Source organism: Balaenoptera acutorostrata, chromosome 3 (assembly GCF_949987535.1).
Source record: "Balaenoptera acutorostrata chromosome 3, mBalAcu1.1, whole genome shotgun sequence".
Taxonomy (NCBI): Eukaryota; Metazoa; Chordata; class Mammalia; order Artiodactyla; family Balaenopteridae; genus Balaenoptera; species Balaenoptera acutorostrata.
Window position 1 is genome coordinate 143,935,883 of NC_080066.1, and position 21,412 is coordinate 143,957,294.

General features: G+C 38.1%; 1 protein-coding gene across 5 annotated transcripts in view; it reads right to left on the reverse strand.

Annotated features, from left to right (window-relative positions):
• ZBTB25 (zinc finger and BTB domain containing 25) overlaps window positions 1-21,412 on the reverse strand; it is a 54,974-nt gene that overhangs the window by 28,201 nt on the left and 5,361 nt on the right. For 2 of the 5 annotated variants that reach the window (XM_057542913.1, XM_007184272.2), the window contains exons 2-3: window positions 14,008-14,187; window positions 5,596-11,134 (exon numbers count right to left, since the gene is read on the reverse strand). In XM_057542913.1, the coding sequence (XP_057398896.1) occupies window positions 10,000-11,134; window positions 14,008-14,180 (1,308 nt within the window). In that variant the 5' untranslated portion in view covers window positions 14,181-14,187 and the 3' untranslated portion in view covers window positions 5,596-9,999. Of the gene's footprint in view, window positions 1-5,424; window positions 5,563-5,595; window positions 11,135-14,007; window positions 14,188-16,683; window positions 17,304-21,412 lie in introns of those variants that run through there. The other 3 variants (XM_057542915.1, XM_057542914.1, XM_007184273.2) reach the window with 3 other exon arrangements.

Consider the following 21,412-nt stretch of genomic DNA (forward strand, 5'->3'; position numbering starts at 1 on the left):
ATTTCCTGAAACCATAAAGATCACACTGATTGAAACTACTGAGTTAGCACCACCAAAAGTTCTATTCTCCTGAGTGTTGGCCAGACTTGACGAGACGTGCCTAAAAAAGCCCACCTCCAGCAAAGAGAAAGAAAAACACCTCGAACTTGAATTCAATTTCACTGAAATAATTCCATCTAAAGGGCAATTCTGACTTTGATGCCATCTATGAACTTGACAGAAGTGTACTTGTTTTCATCGTCTCTTGCTATTGTCACTAGTTGTCTTTTCTGTATTAACCTATAAATTGTTAATAATCTGTATGGTTTTCCAAATTACTAAGCGATCTTTATGTGGAAATGCTTATTCAGATGGTGCTTGCTAAAGCTGGGTGTTTCAAAAGTTCTGTGTTTATTAAGACACTGATTTTCTTCCCTTAACATCAGCAACCCTGTTTTTTTCTTAAGCACAGCTCAATGACAATAAATAGGCACTATGAAAGAATGTGCTTTCCAAATCTTGGGACCAATTTAAAGTTGATAGCATCTTAAAAGTCCTAAAACTAAAGTTTGTTCCAAAATAAAATGTCTTGTTAAGGTACACTGTACATAGGGTATTTAATATTTCACACTTTGCAGAATTTAAAAAATTTTATTAAATCACATCTAATTTAAGAGAAAAGTACATAACCTTTTGCAACACTTGTCCTGACAGACAATTCTGGCCTTAACGCTGAATTCTGGAGTTCCCAATCCCTTGGAGAAGTACATACCTTTCTTTTTTTCCCTGAAGCTTGAGATCACTGGAGGCTAAGTTCCTGAACTTCGGAAAAAAAGCAAGTATATGTATATATGTACATGAGCACACTATACTAATTCACAGAAAATCCTCAGCAAAGCTGGGCACAGACACCACGAACAACTAAGGAAAACCTGCGTGAGGGGAGGATGGTGGCTCCTAGGTTGGGAAAATCCCAAACTTAAAATTGTCTCTGTAAATTCCAAACTATCATAATAGCAATGGTAGTGGTGTCCAGCAGTTTCTGCGTGTTAGCAAGACGAGAGGCACTTTCCTCACAATTTGTTTCGTGGCTAGACTCAAATAGGACTTTTGGCCTTATCTTGATATTTATGACAGTGTAATTATGGGGCAGGGATTAAGCCTTTCCTACACTTTTCACAGCTATACTTGTTGCCATAAAAAACAGGCCTTCCAATTCCATACTCCTGGGAGATAGGGAGCACAGGGTGACACAAAAGCAGATGCAGTCCTTTGTACACTTGTACTCAAACCTTTTATTCCCAAATCCCTACTTTGACATCTGTACCTTCAGATCACAGGAAGGTCCAGTCAGTATAGCTACAAGTGGGTCTCTGGACCACATCTGTGATCAGTCACAGGTAAGAGTAATGCAGCTACAGGCATGCATGCTCAAACCAATCAAATATCCTTATATATAAATTACAATGCAGAGGTTCCGTGTGGAATAGCCATTTGTGGTATAAAAACTTAACTAGAGGACTTCCCTGGTGGCGCAGTGGTTAAGAATCCGCCTGCCAATGCAGGGGACACGGGTTCGATCCCTGGTCCGGGAAGATCCCACATGCCACAGAGCAACTAAGCCCGTGTGCCACAACTGCTAAGCCTGCGCTCTAGAACCTGCGAGCCACAACTACTGAGCCCTCGTGCCACAACTACTGAAGCCCGCGCACCTAGAGCCGGTGCTCCACAACGAGAAGCCACCACAATGAGAAGCACGCGCACTGCAACGAGTAGCCCTCGCTCGCTACTAGAGAAAGCCCCCATGCAGCAACGAAGACCCAACGCTGCCAAAAATAAATAAAATTAACTTATTTTAAAAAACCCAAAACTTAACTAGAGTATTTCTATCCCCCTGATCAAAATAACTAGTTAGAACTGTTCTGGTACTCTGTGTAAGGCTAACATGCACGGAATGCCAAAATAAGTGGTCACTCACTATTCAATTCAGGTGACAAAAAGTCCACCTTTCAGATCTTTTATCCAGATGTGCCACAAACAGCCTTATCAGTAATTTGCCTTATTTCAGAGTGAATTTCAGAATTACCTTTTTAGTTTCATGGGTTTTCTTCTCTATACTCAATATCTGGCTGGTGTTTTTTTCTGACCTATGGAAGGATTAATAGTGAATGATAATCATCATGGCTCATTAAGCTCCAAGACTTTCTATATTTATCTGGGTGGTCTTAACCTTTTTTTCATTAAGGTACAATTTACATACAGTAAAATACACCCTTTTTAGTGCACAGTTCTACACATTTTGACAAACACATAGTTGTGTCACCTAGGGAGTATTCATTTTTTCTTATTCTGATTTCATTGTTCTTTATACCACCTGTGTATTTTAGTTTAATATAATTTCCTGGCTGCATCAGTGAAAACTGCTACTTGCTGCAGAAATTCAAAATAAGGGCTTCTTAGACTCAACATTTAAGCCAGGCTAAGGAAAGGCAGGGCTGCCTTGCACAGCTGTTCAAACTATACAGCCCAACTCCAGAAGCACGCATTTGGTGAGTGGCGCCCCTAGCGTTTATTGTGCATAATTTGCATGGCTCTACGTGGTGGGTCTGAACATAACCACCAGTTTGAGAGATCTGCAAAACTGTGGTATGTTAACAGTGAAACAGGAAATGTTTAAAATTTTTAAAAGGAGCCTTCCATTTATATGCCTTTTCTCCCACACTTTAAAATGTTGTGATAGAAAGAGAGGACAGGTACCACCGAGCTCACAGCACAGACTATGCACATATGTGAAAGAAGGGTAATGTTGGGAAATGAGAACTGGTCCAGTAAAAAAATCTTTTGAGACTCACTCCACTGGAATCTTTGGTCTGCATTTTAAAACCTTTTCCCTTATCTTTGCAAATGTTGTATCCTTTTCCTATAGAACCACCACAGGTTCTTTAGATTTTCCTCCCTACAAGGCACTTAGTACAAATGCCAGAAACCAAAAAAAAAAATTTTTTTTTAAATTAGGTACTTTCCTACATATGGTTTGGACTAAGTACCATATGGCTTCCACTACAGAAAAATGTGGCAGAGCTAAATTCACAAGATCTCATTCCTCAAAGGCCTGTTTGGTCCACAAAAATCTAACATGAACCTTCCTGAAATTCAGTAATAGCATAGATCAGACAATGGGTAACAACTGCAGCTGATGAAGGCCTCCTTCCCAGGCCTCCTTCCTGAACAAGCCTCTCCCAAGAAAGCAAGGACCAGTTCAGTTGTGCAGAGAAGCTCTCCCAGAGCACCTGCTATTCCTTCAGATTTCTGACATAAAAGGACACCAAGGTCTTCTAATAGCTTAAGGGAAGATCCTTTATTTCCATTATTTTGATACAATATCATCAAGTTGTTTCAATGAAGAAAGTTTCAACATTATATAAATACTGGAAGAGAATTTATCTGGGAGGAAGCAGGTTCATTCTCCCAAGTTGGTTAATCAGTTGTAAAATAAGTTTAAGAGAAGCATTTGGTGATGAGGTACAAAGTCCTAGGATAATATTAATAGTAAATTGCAAGCAGAAATTATGGGGAGGAAAGGGTAGCCTGTATTCACTCAGTATTGGAAGGTACAGGAACTCTATTAGAGAATGTCTCAGCCGTCTCGGAGAATGAAACTGGTGGTAGGAAGTGAGGGGAGAAAGGGATGAAAAACAGCAGCTTAGAAAGCCAGTTGCTGAATCACAGTTGAAAGAGAAAGTAAATTTCAGAAAATAATATACAGGCCAAACTCACAGGTTGTGGATATGAAGAAAAGAAGCAAGAGGTAAGAAACTAGGGAGTATTTACTCAAATGTCCCTGGATTTATCTCTAGACCAGGCAGAACACCAAAAACTGAGTTTGATGTCTGATTAGAAGAACAAATGTGATTGAGACTAAAATTCCAAAGCCTTAATGTTAAAGACTTACAAGAATCCTCAGAAATGCTTGATATAACAAGCACACTAAATGTGATATTTTAAAAAGTTATCTGCTGCTATACAGGTAAATTGGAAGCATCTTGATCAAAGAGGGATGTCAATATATTTCAGTACCTAATATATTATGGGATTCAAGGAAGATTCTCATTAGTCATGACTCTATAAAGTGAAGCAAGATCCAGGAATAGCTAAGTATTAAATAAATGTGAATTAAGCAAACAGTGATGCCAAATTTGAGCATAATGTAAAATAGACTTTTAAAAGGTAGACTGGTGCCACCTTTGGGCCAGATTAAATATCTACACAAATTACAAACTATGATCACATTTTAATTTCAGAGAGACCTTATTACAGACACAATTGTTTAGCTCAAAGGTTATATGAATAGACTTAAAACTGTCTTGTTGCTTAATACATCTATGATTTTTAATAATCACATTTTGTACCTTTGAAAAGATGGCATAAAAGTGAATACAAACAGAAATTTAATTCTGAACAAACACATCTCATACTCCATAAGAACTGTATTAACTTCAAAGATGACTGGGGCAAAAATCGCTAAATTTAAGTTTTGTATCCTTTAGCTCTTGACAATCCTCACAAAACTTACTTTGCCCTTTTAGACCAGGAGTAGCCTATCTCGGCACTACTGACATTTTGGGCTGGAAAACTCTTTGTTGTGGGGCCTATACTCTACACTGTGAGATGTTTAGAGCACCCCCGGTCTCTCTACCCACTAGATGCCAGCAGCAACCTTCCCCTACCCCCACCCAGTTGTGACAACCCGAAACACCTCCACATTGCCAAATGTCACCATGGTGCAAGGGGATCACCCCGTGTGATAGTTAAATTTATGTGTCTAACTTGACTGGGCCATGGGATACCCAGATATTTGGTCAAACATTATTCTGGATGTGTCTGTGTTTCTGGATGAGATTAACATTTGAATCAGTAGACTGAGTAAAGTAGACTGCCCTCTCTAATGTGAGTGGCCCTTGTCCAACCAGTTGAAGGCCTGAATAGAACAAAAAGGCTGACCCTCCTGAGAGTAAGGGTAACTTCTGCCTATTAAGTTGGGACATTGGTCTTCTCCTGCCTTTGTGATTCTCAAACTGCAAAGTTTGGACTGGAACTACACCATCGGCTTCCCTGGGTTTCCAGCTTACCAACTGTAGATCTTGGGACTTGGCCTCCATATCTGCATGAGCCAATTCTTTATAATCAATCAATCAATCAATCTTTCACACACACACACACACACACACACACACACACACGCGCGCGCGCGCAGTGTGGTTCTGTTTCTCTGGAGAATCCTGACTAATGTGTCCTGGCTAAGAACCACTGTTGCAGATTACGCTACTGGAGGAGATAGAGAGAAAATAGGGAAGAAAGGAAGGAGCAAAGCAAGAAACTTCTGGGAAATGACTACATACTACCTTTCTTTCCGGAAATGGCAGTTGGAAAGCACTTGATTAGGACACCACTTTTCTATTAACACAGATTATGGTTGGTAAGAATCGGACTCACTGATGCATTTTTGCATCACACATCCAAAATGTTATCTGGTACAGAGACTACTTACCTCAACACTAGGAAGACAACATTTGGCAGACACTGCTGTAAAATAAGAACACATTCTATAAGCTGAGCTAATAAAAGGTTTTGTTTATGATCAAGTCACATTAATTTATTTGTCATGATAAAATACATGAAATTCACAGTTTTCATTCCAAATGGAGAATACGAAACTTTCTGAAATAATGTTTCTGAAGCAAACTTCCAATACATTAGGTGGAAGAGTTTAACCATACAATATATTATTGATTTCAGTCTCCTGTATTATGTGTTACTATTACTAGTACTTTGAAGATTTCTTCAGGGGCCCTTTTTCATTGTACAAGTTTTTGGGTTTTTTTTCTTTTTTTTTGGCCGTGCTGTGCAGCTTGTGCGATCTTAATTCCCCAACCAGGGATCAAACCCAGGCCTTCGGCAGTGAAAGTGCAGACTCCTAACCACTGTACCGCCAAGGAATTCCCTTTTGCCTTTTTTTTTTGTCCAGGTTTTTGAAATACAAGTTTCTTTGAAGTATTTTAAGTTGATATTTTATTTAATCTGACTAAATGACTTTATTTGGCACAAAATAGAAGAGTTGATGACAGTTAACATCAATTGCATTGGAGCAATATCTACTAATTAATCAAGTGTGGCACAGATATACACTGAAGCACAAAGGATTCTTCCAGGTCTTGAAGACAAAAATCAGTTTGTAATTCCTTATATTTAAGACAGCCAGGCATAGGACTATAGAATCTTACCAGTTTTCAAAAAAGTCCAACCATACAAACACATAAGTACAGCAAAGAATAAAAATGTACAGATTTCATTCTTAGGAATTCAAAAATTTATAATAAAATACCATAGAGCTACATTTAGTTTAAAACATACAAAGATACAAGTTACATTATGAAAATTCTTCACATGGCCTATTTTTACCTCAATTACTACAAAAAAATGGATACTTCTCAAGGATCTGAGTTACAACATCAAGAATTAGCCTGTGCAAATAAACATCAGTGGAATTATACATTTTCCAGACTATCTTCTTCCATGATTAATATGTATTTCCTTCAGTTTTAAGTGAAGCCTTACTATTTTGACAAAACATAATGAATTACTCGGTTATTCGCCCTGCTACATTTCTGGTCTCCATCTACTTTTTAGATGACCTACATCAAAGAAATGAAAATGGTATTTTCTCCATTGCTCTTGTTCCTTTTCCTATATGTAAACAATATGTTTGGGGGAACTGTAAATAAAGTTGAACTTGGCAACGTTTCATTCCCAATAACACCAAAGAATTAATATCCTCCTTGTTAAAGGCTGAAGAGAAATACTGATGGTTAAACTATGGTAGGTAGAATAGGAATTCTAGCAACACTGCTGTTTCTAGAGTATTTGTAAACAAAAAATAAGAATTCTGCCAATTAATTATTGAGTATTAAATAGTACATGACTGCTTCTAAGACATTCTAGAATTTATGAGTTGGAATACTAAAGTTAATAGGTTTAGCTGCAGAAAACATGTAGAATGTAGTTTTCTTTATATGGTTGGTTTTTACCAATAATACTGATAGAACTTAACACAGTTTTAATACAAATCCTCACAACACCCCTGTGAGGTGGGGATTGCTTATAGACACTTTACAGATGGGAAATCAGAAAATCAGAGAAAGAGATAATAATCTCAAGAGATAAATCAAGAAATTTTCGTTTTCTTATAAGGCAGACTGCACTTATCAGATACTGAGTTCTGACAATAGGCTAATAAGGACAAATACTGAAACAGTCTGTTTTCCTCCAGAGAACAACTATATGTGGGATCTAGAAAGAAGGGAAAATTCTAAGCTGATCCAAAGGGGAAATGTCTGTCTAGTACTTGCCCAATACATTAAGGTGTACACGGCATTTCCAGTTTTAAGAGTTTGGTGATCATCATGCAAACCATACTATATGGCTAAGATAATAGCTCCATTTTACAAATGATGTAGTCAAAACTAAAGGGTTTTGCTGGAAGGACTTTTTTATACAAGGTAGATTTTTCTTAGTGAGGAATCATGTCTTAAAAAAATACACTCAGGGCACAGTGTTAGTCATAAAACAGCTATTTTAAAAATATTCCTGTTGAATGAATGAAAAAGATAAAACTGGGGTCATTCCCCACACCACTATTCACTGGCTCTCTGGAACCCAGGTTTTGGGATTTTTTCCTATAAAATGGAGTAATCATTTTCCCACTTCCTATTACAGACAGAACACTGTGAAGATGAAGGAAAGAACATCTGCTTTGAATTCCTAATATTAAAAGGAACTTTATGAATAAGAATAAAAATACAGTTAAGCACTCTTTTCTTAACACCCAACAAAAGTAGATATATCTCTGCTTTAAGTTAATGTTGTCTATCATGGACAGTCAGCCAAAAGCAAACTTTTGCCACATCCAGACTCTGCCCTGAACTGCTGCCCTACACCACAATTCATATGCACACTTACTCCCACCCTTTAGCTATACACACTTTTTTGTGTCAATGACTAATGACTGAGCAAGTAGGAAAGAAAACAGAAGAGAAAAATCAGGAAAATTTTTATCTAAATGAGAAAAATAAGATTTTACTTGAAGAAGGCTAGGGAATATATCTAGAATAGCCTAAGATACATGAAATCAATGTTAATATTTGTATTCATCCTATGAGATGAAGTCTTTGAGGACAGTATGAGTTTGAATAATTACTTAAATGATTTAAGTATAAGATTAGATGAAGCTCTGACACTAAAGAGCAATACATTTGTTTTAACTACTCCCAATACAACTGACTCTGTATCAATAGCTACTTAGATTTTGCTCTTAACACATGTCAACCCGGACCCCACAAGGCTTCCCCATCCTTGTCTAGGACAGAAGCTCAACCCCCTTAGACAATGCCCACTGGTTTTCTTCATTCACTCCTTAAGAAATACTTATCAGTTCATAATTCACCTAAACTCACTGATAACCCAGAGAAAACCTTTGTGCCCTTAGAATGAGCTGGATTTCTCTTTGAGCTACCTCCTGACTGAACTCGGATCCTGTTGAGGAACTGTGATGTCAGGAAATACCCGAAGAAGTGAGCAGTCAGGAAGGGGATCAAACAGTTTCTGTATGTAGTTAAATTCTAAGCTTCACAAACCAAATTTACTAAATTTACTAAAATACCTGTGAAGTTTAGAATTTAGCAGGGCAGCATTCAAAAAAAGATAAGGCTGTTCTGAAGCCTCTCTCTTTTGTTATCCTTGACTATCTAGTATTTAAAATTTAAACATCTCAGAAACAATTTAGGTCTATCCTCTGTGGTGAAGTTTAACCAGCTATTTCCCAGCTACACAGAGCAGGAGAATCTATCATTCAGTCCACCAATTTTAATTTTTCTGGAATTTTAGCTTTGTAAGTTTCACCAATATAAAAGGGAGTTAAGTTGATTCACAGAGGGAAGGCTGTCATGGATTTTAAACATAGTTCTAGGACACTGACTATATCTACTCTGCTGGTTTTATGGACCAGAAAAAAGTTAAAATTGTGCCACTGAAAAATTACCTTTTCAGGTGATGATTAGAAAATTAATGTCAACCCAGGTAGCCTATAAAATCTTCTGATACTGTGGATAGAAAGATAATTTGTATTTTATCATTTACCTCATAAGCTCATGTAAACTTCTGGTCATAAAAATCTCAAACTCCCTTAAGGTCTTTAAGAAAACACTCTAGATTAAGATAACAACACTAGGGTGTCAGTCAACACAGATCTATCTGAATTTCTGTCTCTAACACCAGGGGCTTCTATGCTTATCTATGTGTATGTATCTTACTGTTTCTTTACGTTTTTGTGTGTTTCTGACTCTTCTCCCTTTCTCTCTTTTAAATATTTTTTATTGAAAATGAGGTATGCTCAGTGTTAAAAAAAAAAATAAATAAAGCCACATAAGATGTTGCAGAGCTAGTAAGTAAAAAGTAATTTAAAACTACTCATGATTTGGTATAGCTATGCCTTAAAACAAATGTTTTATACATGATAACATATAGTTATGCACTAAAAACTATTAATTCCCTACATGGCAGAAAATATTTTAAAATAATCCTCATAAGGGCTTAATTCATGTGGAACATTAACCAAAAGTGATAGTCTAGAATATTCTTTAAAAAAGATTTCACTTATTTCATATTCGATTTGATTTTACAGATTCTACAACCTGGAAAAACTTCCATACTTCTATATTGATTTCTGATTTCTAAATTGTGATTTAATTTATGAAAAGTTCACAGCCCTAATTGAAGGTTACATTTTAGTAGCTATGTATCAATATATTTCACAATAAGAAGATCTAATACATACAACCTTAAAACTATGGATAAATGGTAAAGAAAAAGTCAATAGAACTTGAGGAGAAAAATAATTTATGAATTAAAAAATGCATGTGAGTTTTCTTTTTCAGAACTGATACAAAAATCCTGAAGGAGAAACTGCTACTCAACCAGGATAGTATCCACATTTTCTTGTGTGAGTTCTGACTCTAAGGCACAAGATGAGTCTAACTGTTCTTGTGACAAGCGAGAACTTTTCAGGGGGACGTCAGACCAGCTGTCACAATATGGCTGAAATCTCTGGGCTAATGTATTACCAAACCTTTGGCATCGGTTATATCTGTAAGATTTACCTTTGTGTGTATACATGTGCTCCAGTAATTGGCTCTTTCGGAGAAATTTATGACCACAGATGGTACAGCTGATTTTTCTTTTCCTTGAAAAAGAAAAATTACAGTTTAATTCTACTGGCTCAGTGTCTTTGGAGATCAAAGACACTTGACTGATCTGCAAAGGCTCTGTGGTACCCCGGTTTGAGTGGTCAGGCTGCTGCTCATTATCCTTGACAATGAAGGAGCTAAGCCTGCGGCATTCAAGAGCCTCGCTATTTTCATTAAGTGGATGCACTTCACCAAGGTCGTTACTTTCCAGAATGGAAGCAGGGACACCAAATGGGAGGGATCCAGACACGTGGGTATGGAGATGTTGTCTCAGATTACTACGGGAATCAAAACGTTCCCCACAGTAATGGCATAGGTGTATTTTGATACCGCTTTCGGTGGAAGTGGGGCCTGTCACCTCTGAAGAGGGTGAGGGATGGCTCTGGGAAATCACAGATTCTGGGTCACATCTCTCCTGCTTGATGGACACGGGAGGCTTCTGGTGCTCCTCCAAGGCCTGGGCAGCAGGATGGGCCCTCTGCTGGTCTGCAGTGCCATCATCCAGCCCAATAGCAAGAGAGAGCTGCAACTGGGGGTGGTCACCCTGGACAGCAGCTCTATTTCCATTGTTATTGGAAGGAGCTTCCTTGACCTCCAGCCCTTGTTTGACAGCTGTTTTTTGGGTCGTTGAGATCTGAATGCCATATAAATTTGAGGACTGCACAGTCTCTGGTGAGAACACTTGATTCATTTCAGTCGCAATGTGAGAAAGGTAGTCGGCGTGAAGAAATCGAATCCCTTCCTCCAAACGACTATGATCCACAATCTGTTTTGGCCCTTTCCCCGTGTACATAATGTGCAACAAATAGCTGAATATGTCAGGTTGGATGTCAGTTGGTTGTATTTTTATGCATTCACTGTTAAAAACAAAAAAACAGACCCACACAGAATAAAACAACCCGGTTGGCCTTTTAGTTAACAGTACACAGTCTTAGGCTAAAGCAGTTTCTTCCTAAGAAGTTCTAACTTAGCAATCTGCCTTGATGAAACTCAGCAACAAAAGCTTAAATTTTCATTGTATACCAGTTTTATGGCGCAACTACAAGTCTTCATATATTCAATCTACTGCCTGAAGTTAAGAAACACAGATATTCTGATTAGTTGAACATTTAATTAGTGACTCCTAAGTGATATGCACTTAAACTGCATGCCAGGGGGTAGAAAAATGATGAATAAAATAGGTACCCTGCTCTTAAGGAACTTAACAGTCTATTGGGTATATAACCAAAAGAACTGAAATCGGGAACTCAAACAGATACCTATAGACCAATGTTCATTACAGCATTATACACATTAGCCAAAAGCTAGAAACAACCCAAGTGTCCATCAGCAGATGAATGGATAAACAAAATGCAGTGTATACATACAATGCAATGTTATTCAGCCATAAAAAGGAATAAGGTTCTGATATATGTTACAAAATGGATGAACCCTGAAAACATGCTAAGTGAAATAAGCCAGACACAACAGGACAAATTTTATATGATGCCACTTATAAGAAACATCTAGAATAGGAAAATTCATAGAGACAGAAAATAGATTAGAGGTTACCAGGAGCTTGGGGGTGGAGAGAATGGGGAGTTATTATTTAATGGCTACAGTTTCTTTCTGGGGTGATAAAAAGTTTTAGAAATAGATACTGGTGATGGCTGCACAACACTGTGAATGTGATTAATGCCCCTGAATTGTACAAACAGAAATGGTTAAAATGGCAAATTTTATGTTTACATACATTGTACCATAATAAAAAATAATTAAAAATTTTAAAAGGGTCTATTGGAATTGGTACTATTTAGAATTTAAACTACACTAACCTTATTTTGGCTTCCAAACTGTATTAATATATCTACTCTTTAAATCGCAAATGAACACAAGTGTAACTTTGAAAAGGTTTAAATTAATCTCAAGCCCAATTTTCACATATGAATTTAGAATTCAGAAAATAGATAGAAATAACTGTGTAACAAGAAATCAGGAAACACCCTGCAAAATTAGGATAAAAACAACCTGAGGGAAATGCTGGATGACAAGGAACAATGGAATCAGTTGATGGACTTACCTTCCCTGAAGCAAAAGTTTGTGTCAATACATCAGAAAGCAAGTGTCAGTATGCCGGCAATCCATTTCTTTAGTCCTGACATTTTAGGATTCCCTCTTGGGTTTCACTCTTACCTGTGACTCTTACCTCACTGCCATGGTCTGTTGCAGGGGTTTTTTATATCAGCACAGAGCTCTTTTAACTGAGGATTTTTAGTTGCTCAACAGAGATACCACAAAGTAGGCCTGCTACCTTTGTATCGCCTGAATTTAGTTTAGCATGGTGTCTGGTACACAATAGGTGCTTTAAGTGCTGAACCAACTCACTGCTCTCAGATGAGGCTTATGTGACGGTAGTGTTTCTAATCTAGTTTCTACACTGACACTTAAGTCAGAGAAGAAACTTCTGCGTGGCAGAAAAGACTACCCATGACCTGTCCCCGACTCTAACCTCCTCTCCCCTTTGTGTCATATATTCCAATCATTTTGATCTACTCCATTTTCTGAATGTGCTAGCCTGGTTCATATCTGCATATGTTTTCATGCATTTTTCCCCTTTGCCTGCAACTGTAACTTTTTGCGTTCCTCTACAATATCTGAAAAACTCCTCCTGATCCTTCAACATTCAGAGCCTCTGTAAAACCTGTTCCAACCTTCTCAAAATAAGGCTGCTGACACTCCACTCTACCTTGTGCAGCAGTTCTATTATAGACATCACAGTAACTATTAATAGCAGCAGCTAACAGTGCAAAGCTCTGTTCTAAGCATTTTAATATTATTAATCCATTTAATCTTCTCAACACCATGGGGTGGGTATATTATTCTAGTGTTTTACAGAGAAGGAAACTGAGGCACAAAGAGATCAATTACACTGCAATTATTTTCTTTACATGCATTACCTCTCTCTTAGACTATAAACTTTTTTTTTTTTTTTTTTGGCTGCACCACCTGGCATGTGATCTTAGTTCCCAACCAGGGATTGAACCCACGGCCCCTGAACTGGAAGCAAAGAGTCTTAACCATTGGACCGCCAGAGAAGTGCCACCATGTAAGGTCTTTTAAAAAATCATACAGTGTTGCACCACTTTTAACCTAGGAGGTATTAAAGTTATTTTTTTCCAAGAGCTCAGAATCTGGATACCACTTTATAGCCCCCTCTCTAATATCCCATGCTGGGGTAATCTAAATTTAAAAAAACTTTTTTGAAAAAATATTTGAAACAAACGACATTTGAACTGTAATACGGAATATAAAGTGGGCAGAGTTATGACATTGAAACCTTGCTGTGAAAGTGTTATGGAACAGAAATCAATGACTTAGTGATTAAGATCACTGATTTGCATTTGAGTTTAATATATCAGCTGTATAATCCTAGATGGACAAGTTACTGAACAACTCAGTTACAGTTTCTTTTTCTCTAAAAAAGTATGGATAACAGAATTTACATTAGCTAAATGCTTAGTGCTTGTTTATGCTATAAGCCTTCAACAGATTTTAGCCATTATTGTTTTCATTCTTATCTTCTACCATGGACCCTACACAGAGTTTAATGACAGATGCGTAAAAAAATTACAAATTTTTATTATTTCCTAAGGTGATCCCGTAACAAAGAATCCCCAAAATGAGATTAAAATAAGGCTTAGCTATATCACAGTATCAAAAATTCTTCTGATTTACAGAAGCACATCCTTACCTTGTTTGGTGAATAAATATCATCTTGAAATAGTTAGAAAAAGCAGCAAGCACTGCTCTGTGGGCTTTGAAGTAGACATCTCCAATAGCAACTGTGCAATCACACAGAAAACCAAATTCTCGCTGCATGTTCAGCTGCTGCAGAAGGACAAGGCTATGGCTAGCTGTGTCCATTGTGGCTCTGAAAAAGGATAATATAGATTTTTTTTTTACAAGGTTGGCTATAGATCACACAAACCTACAGAATACAAGGAGACCTAAATGTAAATGAAATTATTCAACAGTTTTCAATACTGTTAATTTTACCCCAAACTTAGCTAACATTAAATACCCCATTATGACAACTGATTTCAACCCTGCTGAAATGATAAAATGTGGCCTTTTTAAAATCTGGTAAGAAGGTGGCTTGGTGTGGTGACAAAGACGTGAAAGGAAGTCTGTCCTTTTTTATCTATGCAACCACAGTTTCTAGTCTTCAGTTTCCTCACTGGCAAAAATGGGAATGAGGTACTGATCCTTGCCTCAGGGCCAAATGAGATAACTTATGTGAAAAGCACCTTGTAATGGAAACTACTATTCAAATGTTGACTATAAATGTTAATAACATTACAGTGTGTCCTGCCTGGGCTAGAGCTGTCACTGCTCCTTAGGGATCCTCTGTTATGCTCAGGGGACACTGGCCTCCTAACTATCATATAATGTTTGGGTAACTTTTCAGTCACAGGAGCCCTTAAAATAGATGTCAAGCCACATCCCCAGATTCACATGGGGCCTGAAGCCCAATGGGAAAGAACCTAAGCCCTGACCTTAACTGGACTCAGACACATACAAGCATGGAGGTTCCCAAAGAAGTAGAATGAAGGATGGGACCACTGGTCTCAGGGGAAAAAATCACGCATGAGGAAGAACATGCAAAAGAATTCTGGCGGAGAGTCTAGTGTGAGCAGAGCAGCAAGAACATTCGTGAGGGCTCTGGGAGGTGGGAAGCTGTGCCACCTTCTCCTTCCTCCACCTTCTCCACCTCAACTGTGCAGAGAGAAGGCAGCTGTGGTATAAAGGGCATCCCTGGGGTGCTGGGAGAACCTCCTCTAAAAAAGCAGGTCCTAAAAAAAGAAATGAAGTTTTCCTACTAACCAGAGAGACCAAAGTCTTAAGGAGGTCAGTGATGAGAGTGTGGGTTTAGCTGTCTGGAGACTGGCAGTAGCTTGGGCAGCAAAATGCTGAGTGGTGGATAATATAATAAAAATAGTCAACGGTTTATACTGTTTCCTGTGTGTCAGGCATTTTTCACTCATTTAATTTTCAGTTCAACTCTATGAGAAAGGAAATACTCAATGCATCTTACAGATGAAGAAACAATCAGCACAGAGAGTTAACTGACCCAAGATCACACTGCTCGTAAGTTGCAGAGCAGGGGATTCAAACCCAGGCACTGGACTCCAGAGCCCCAATGTCCTCCCTCTCCACCTCCCAGAAAAAAACACGACTCATCAACTGAAGGAGCCTAGGGAACAGTCTACACATCAAGCACCCTGGGAAGCCTGCAAAGAAGAATCGGGGAGAAACCCAGATTTCCTACTGCTTAAGCAAATGTGACACAGCAAAACAAACATTTATACTTATTAGTGGATAAAGTCTAGATTATAATTGGTAAAGATAAAGGCAATTACTGTTGATAAAAGGTTAAATCTATTTTTATTAAAACTACATATATAACGTACTAATATGGAATAATATCCAAGACATAGTAAGTAAAAAAAGCAAAATGTAAAACTGTGTAGAGAAGACTACTATTTATGTAAAAGTGGTAGAGTGGTTATTTTAAAGGTGGGGGAATTTACACATAAATATATTCTTGTTTATGTACACATGTCTGGAAAGGTTCAAAGAAACCAGTTTTGCTTCTGGGAGGGAAACTAGGGAGCAGAGAGTTAAGGGTGGGGTAACTATACTGTTTGAATATGTTGAAATATTTCAGACAGACAGTACGTAAAGAGAACAAGGTAACAAGCACCCACCCCTGGGCACAACAAGTAAACATTACAAACAGGGTAGAGACACCCTGGCATCTCTCCCACACTCTACCCCACCACCCACCTTGCCTCCAAAGGTAACCACCATCTTGATTTTGGTGTTTATGACTCTCCTGTACATTATCACATTCTTACTGCATGTGTTCAGATTCCTTAAGAACGTTTGGTATTGTTTTGCATGTTTTAAAATTTTATACAAATAATATTATACTTTAGGAATCCTGCAACTTGCTTCTTTTAACTCTACATTCATACATTATGATACTGAGCAGGGCCCTGTGGGGCTCCTGGGCACAAAGCCTTTCTGTGTCCCCCATTTCTTTGATTACAAGACATAGCTTTCATTCAGCCTCCATGACCTTCCCTGAATTCCAACAGGCAGATTAAAGCAGTTGTTTATTCAGGAAAGGAGGGGATGCTAGACCAGAGAGAAATCAACAGTCATAGAAACAATAGTGCAGCCTTTGTGCAAGGTCTTGGTTCCCCATCAAGGGATACACACAACAATATCTTTCAGCTGTTTGGAGATACTGAAACCCCCTCCAGGTGGGAGAAGTTAAGATTAACGATGGTATGCTGCCCACAAGCATGCAGACCCCAGACCAGCTGGAACCTGAAGGTTGATGTTGCTGACTCCTACTTACCTCACCACCAACCCATCAGAAGAATGTCCATGAGCTGATCATGCCCTCTTGGAACCATTACTATAAAACTTCTCAGTATCCTCTCCAAGTTGGGATACATAGTTTTTAGAGGCAGGAGCCCACGTGTGTCCCCCCCTTTGCCTGGCAAAGTAATAAAGCTATCCTTTTCTACTACACCCAGAACTCTGTCTCCAAGATTCGATTCGGCACCAGTGTACAGAGAAACTGAGCTTTTGGCATCATTACTTTTAAAAATCCTACTAATTCAAACATAGTAGTTTCCCTTACTCCTCCCCAAGTAAAAAAAACAAAACAAAACTCTCCCATACAATCTCATTTTAAAAGCTTTTAGGCAGCAATGAAATAAGAAATAAGATAACAGAACCTACAGAGACCTGAGTCTATCTTCTAAGAATATAAATGAAAATCCAGGTTGTGGGTATTGTTCCAAAAGGCCAATTAACCAAAAGTCAATATTTATTGTATTTACCATTTTCCTGATTCTAAAATACCACCAATTTATAAGGAGATTAAAAAACCAAAATAAAACTCTATGTTGGAGATTTCAATATGTGAAAACATGTCTTAGATTCAATAAAATGGTTCAAATTGAAGTACCTTAAACCAGTCTTACAAACTGTCTCCAAAAAACCCCCCTCAGATCATAAATGTTTTCAACAGTTCCATATATATATATATATATATATATATTTATACATACAGTGCATTAGTATAGTGAACTGTTGAACCATGTGGAAATGAAAATAGTACACTAAAAAGCCACATATACAAAAATCTGTGGTTAATGTTCTATGAGTAACAGTTAAATTCACTTATCGAACAAATATTTTGTGAAGAGAAATTTAATAAAGAAAAAATATTTGAAAGCATGCCTTGTACAAGGCACGGGGACAGAAAAAAATTACGATGTTGCAATCAAGATTATAGGCTAATAGGGGAGACAAAACATAAAACACAGTAACTATGACATGAAGTAAGTGATAAGTGCCAATAACAGCAGTTGGAGAACACACTATGAGGGGGAGATAAATGACAGGAAACCCAATGAAAAATAATCCATTTGAACTGGGTTTCGATGAACAGGCAGAAGGTGAACATAGCATTCCAGGCAGAAAAAAATAGAATGAGTAAAATCACCATCATTAGGCCTGGGAATCAAAACTGCTCTAGTAGCAACATACATAAAAGATTAGCAAGGGAAAGGCATGGAGAAATAAAGACCAGCAAGTAGCCTTCTGCAATATACAAATAACAGCAGTGGGAATGAAGAAAGGAATACAAGAAGATATACCAGATGGAGACTGACATGACTTGGCAGAGGACTGGATGTGGCCAGCCACAGAGAAGATCAAGTCAAAAGTGAGTCTCGGAATTCCAGCTTGGGTAACTGCAAGAATTCATTCATTGCTTCGGGTCCTACTTGCAGAGTAACTGCCATGTGCTAGGTTGATACAAAGGTAGCATAGCAGGATGCCAGAGGAGAGGCACAGAAACTGGCTTGGTAAGAGAGAAGTTTCATTTTGGACACAGTGAGTTCGATGTGTCCACTCTAGGACATCTGAGTAGAAATGTTTAGTTACCAGTGGAGACAACAGGCAGCACTGGAAAGGAGATTCTCTGCAATAACAAGGCTGAAGTCACCAGGATTGGATGGGACTACTGAGTGAAATAAGAGGGGGAAAGAGCTAAGAATAAATCCTTGAAAGACAAGAATAGTACAACTAGACAGAAGAAGAGAAATAAGAAAATATATTGTCATTGAGAGAGATAAAGAAAAGGCAAGAACCTTTGTGGGAGGAGGTGGCAATGGTATAAAATGCTGCAAAGAAACACAGGATGAGGCCTATTACAAACACCCCCAAGTGTGCTGACCAAGAGGTTTCTGGTGACCTCTGACAACAGTCTGGGAAAGCAGCAAGAGCAAAATATCTGACTGCAGGGGAATGTCAGAAAGCAGAGGTCATAAAGGGTAGGTACAGACAGAACAGGACATTGAGGAAACTGCAGATCAAAGACTTTCAGGCTGAAGAGGGGTGTAATCTCTAGAAGCCAGAAAGAATGCAATCAAAAGTGTAAGTGTAGGGACTTCCCTGGTGGCGCAGTGGTTAAGAATCCGCCTGCCAATGCAGGGGATACAGGTTTGAGTCCTGGTCCAGGAAGATCCCACATACCACAAAGCAACTAAGCCCGTGCACCACAACTACTGAGCCTGAGCTCTAGAGCCCACGAGCCACAACTACTGAGCCCACATGCCACAACTACTGAAGCCTGCACGCCTAGAGCCTGTGCTCCGCAACAAGAGAAGCCACCACAATGAGAAGCCCACGCTCTGCAACAAAGAGTAGCCCCCACTCGCTACAACTAGAGAAAGCCCACGCGCAGCAACAAAGACCCAACACAGACAAAAATAAATTAATTAATTAATTTAAAAAGTACAGGTGTAGCAGGTAGCCATGGAGAAAAAAGCAATCTCTTTTTCTGATGGTGGAAAGCAGATGGTTGCAGTAAGGACAGAGAATTTGAGTGTACTCTTAGATGGCACTGATTTACAAACTATGAAGTCAGTCCATATGCAGAGGGAAGAGGTGAGTTTAGGCCTTGAAAGAAACCTATTAATCCCTGATGCTGATATAGAGTGTTGAAGTTTACAGAGAACTTTGACACACAATAATTTATTTCTCTTTCTGCTTCAGATGAGATCATTTCTATTTACTTATCTTCAAGTTCACCGTCATTCCTAATCTAACCCATTCTTTATTTCAGATATATTTTCAGGACTAAAATTTTCATCTCATTCTTTCTTAGTATCTACTTCTCTGCTGAGATTTCCAGTCTGTTCACACATTACAACCTTATTTTGCTTTACATCCTTGAGCATAGTTATAGTAGCTGCTTTAAATCTTCTCAGCTAAATCCAACCTCTGGGTCATCTTGGGGTCAATCTCCATTAATTAGGGTGACAGTTTCCTGTTTCTTCATATGTCTAGTCATTGTGGATAATATCTTAGACACTGTGATTACTAAAGACTCTAGGTACTGTAATACTCTTCTAAAGCGTACTGATGTTTTTGTTTTGTTTTTTGCAAATTAACCAGGCTGAACTTAAACTCCAAGTTCTGCCTCCCCGTGGTTTAGTTTTTTTAGTGCTAGGTGTGCTGTTTGGAGGCTGCTCAACACAAGTATACGTTTAGGGGCTGGCAAGAGATCCAAGCTGAGTTTAGATACAGGATTTGGGGTCTCCCCCCAACATCCTTTCTAGGATTTTCCTCCTTGCTTTCTACCTGTGTGGTCACTCTGAACTCTATCCTCTTTTCTTCAAGTAAGACTACAGGTTATTATCACAGTTTTAGTCAGCCGTCCCCAACTGGGGCCTTCTCTCCGGCTAAAAGCCATAAAAATGGAAAATTATTCACAGCTGTTCCATTCTTCCAAGCGTAGACCTCATTCCAGTTTCTGCTTGCTTTTTGTCACTCTCGAATGCCATCTGGTCGTTTTTAAAACTTTTTTTCAAGTTTATAATTTTTATTTGCAGAATCGTCCTGATAGGAACTCAGCCGTCACCCTTTATCAGCAGTTCTAAAAAGTTTTGGTCTCAAGATCCATTTACACTCTTAAGAAAAGTATTAAGGGCTGTTAAGAACTGTTGTTTATGTGGATTATATTTATCAGTATTTACCATATGCAGAATTAAGAGAAATTTTTAAAATTTTAATATATTTGAAATAACAATAAACCCATTCCATATTAATATAAATAACACATTCTAAAAAATAATTTTTTTTTTTAAGTGAGAAGGGTGGCATTGCTTTATATTTTGCAATCCTCTTTAATACCTGGCTTTAAAAAATACAGCTGGGTTCTTTTCTCTGCTTCTGCAATCAATTTGTTGCCACATGTTGTTTTGGTTCAAATGTATTAAGAGAATTTGGCCTTGGCAAAAGGGAGATACTTGTAAACCCACTGAAAGGGTTTCAGGAACCTTCAAGGGGTCCTTGGACCACACTTTGAGAACCTCTGCCCTATACTATCTTTTTTTGATCCTATGAGGTAGTGAAGCAGGTACTGTATTACTTCCATTTTCTGCTTAAGAAACCACAGGCTCAGAGAAGGCAGGAAAGGTACCCAAAGTCAGACAACTAGCTGTTAAATGGTGTTGGTAGAACTTCAGTTCAAGTCTGACTTTAAACTCAGTGCCCTTTCTTCAAAATTCCCATCTAGAACTTTCAACATATATACTGATGGCAGACTTTGCAAATATATTGAATCAAATAAGGGGGTAAATGTTCCAAGTTTATAACATGAAACAAACTCAAATCTGTTAACAAAAAAAGAAGTCATATATATATACACACACACACACACACACACACACACACACACACATATATAAGTTCATCCAAATTTGTTTGCATAATAGACCTTTCATGTGTTAAGGCAGCACAACCAGATTTTACCTCATGTTAATAGAGCCAATACATCACAAAGTTATTCAGAACATTTTTCTAATGTAACTTACTTTGCAGATTATTAGCTAGGCTTTTTATATAGCCTTTGCTCATCATTTTTTGACCACTCATTTTATTTTCTTTAGTATGTGGAATAGCCAAAGTTTCCTATGTATACAGAAACATCTTAGAAGTCACATGTGAGAATTTTTGGTGGAAATTCAAAATGTGAGAGAGGTTGCAAAAAAATAACCTATCATTAT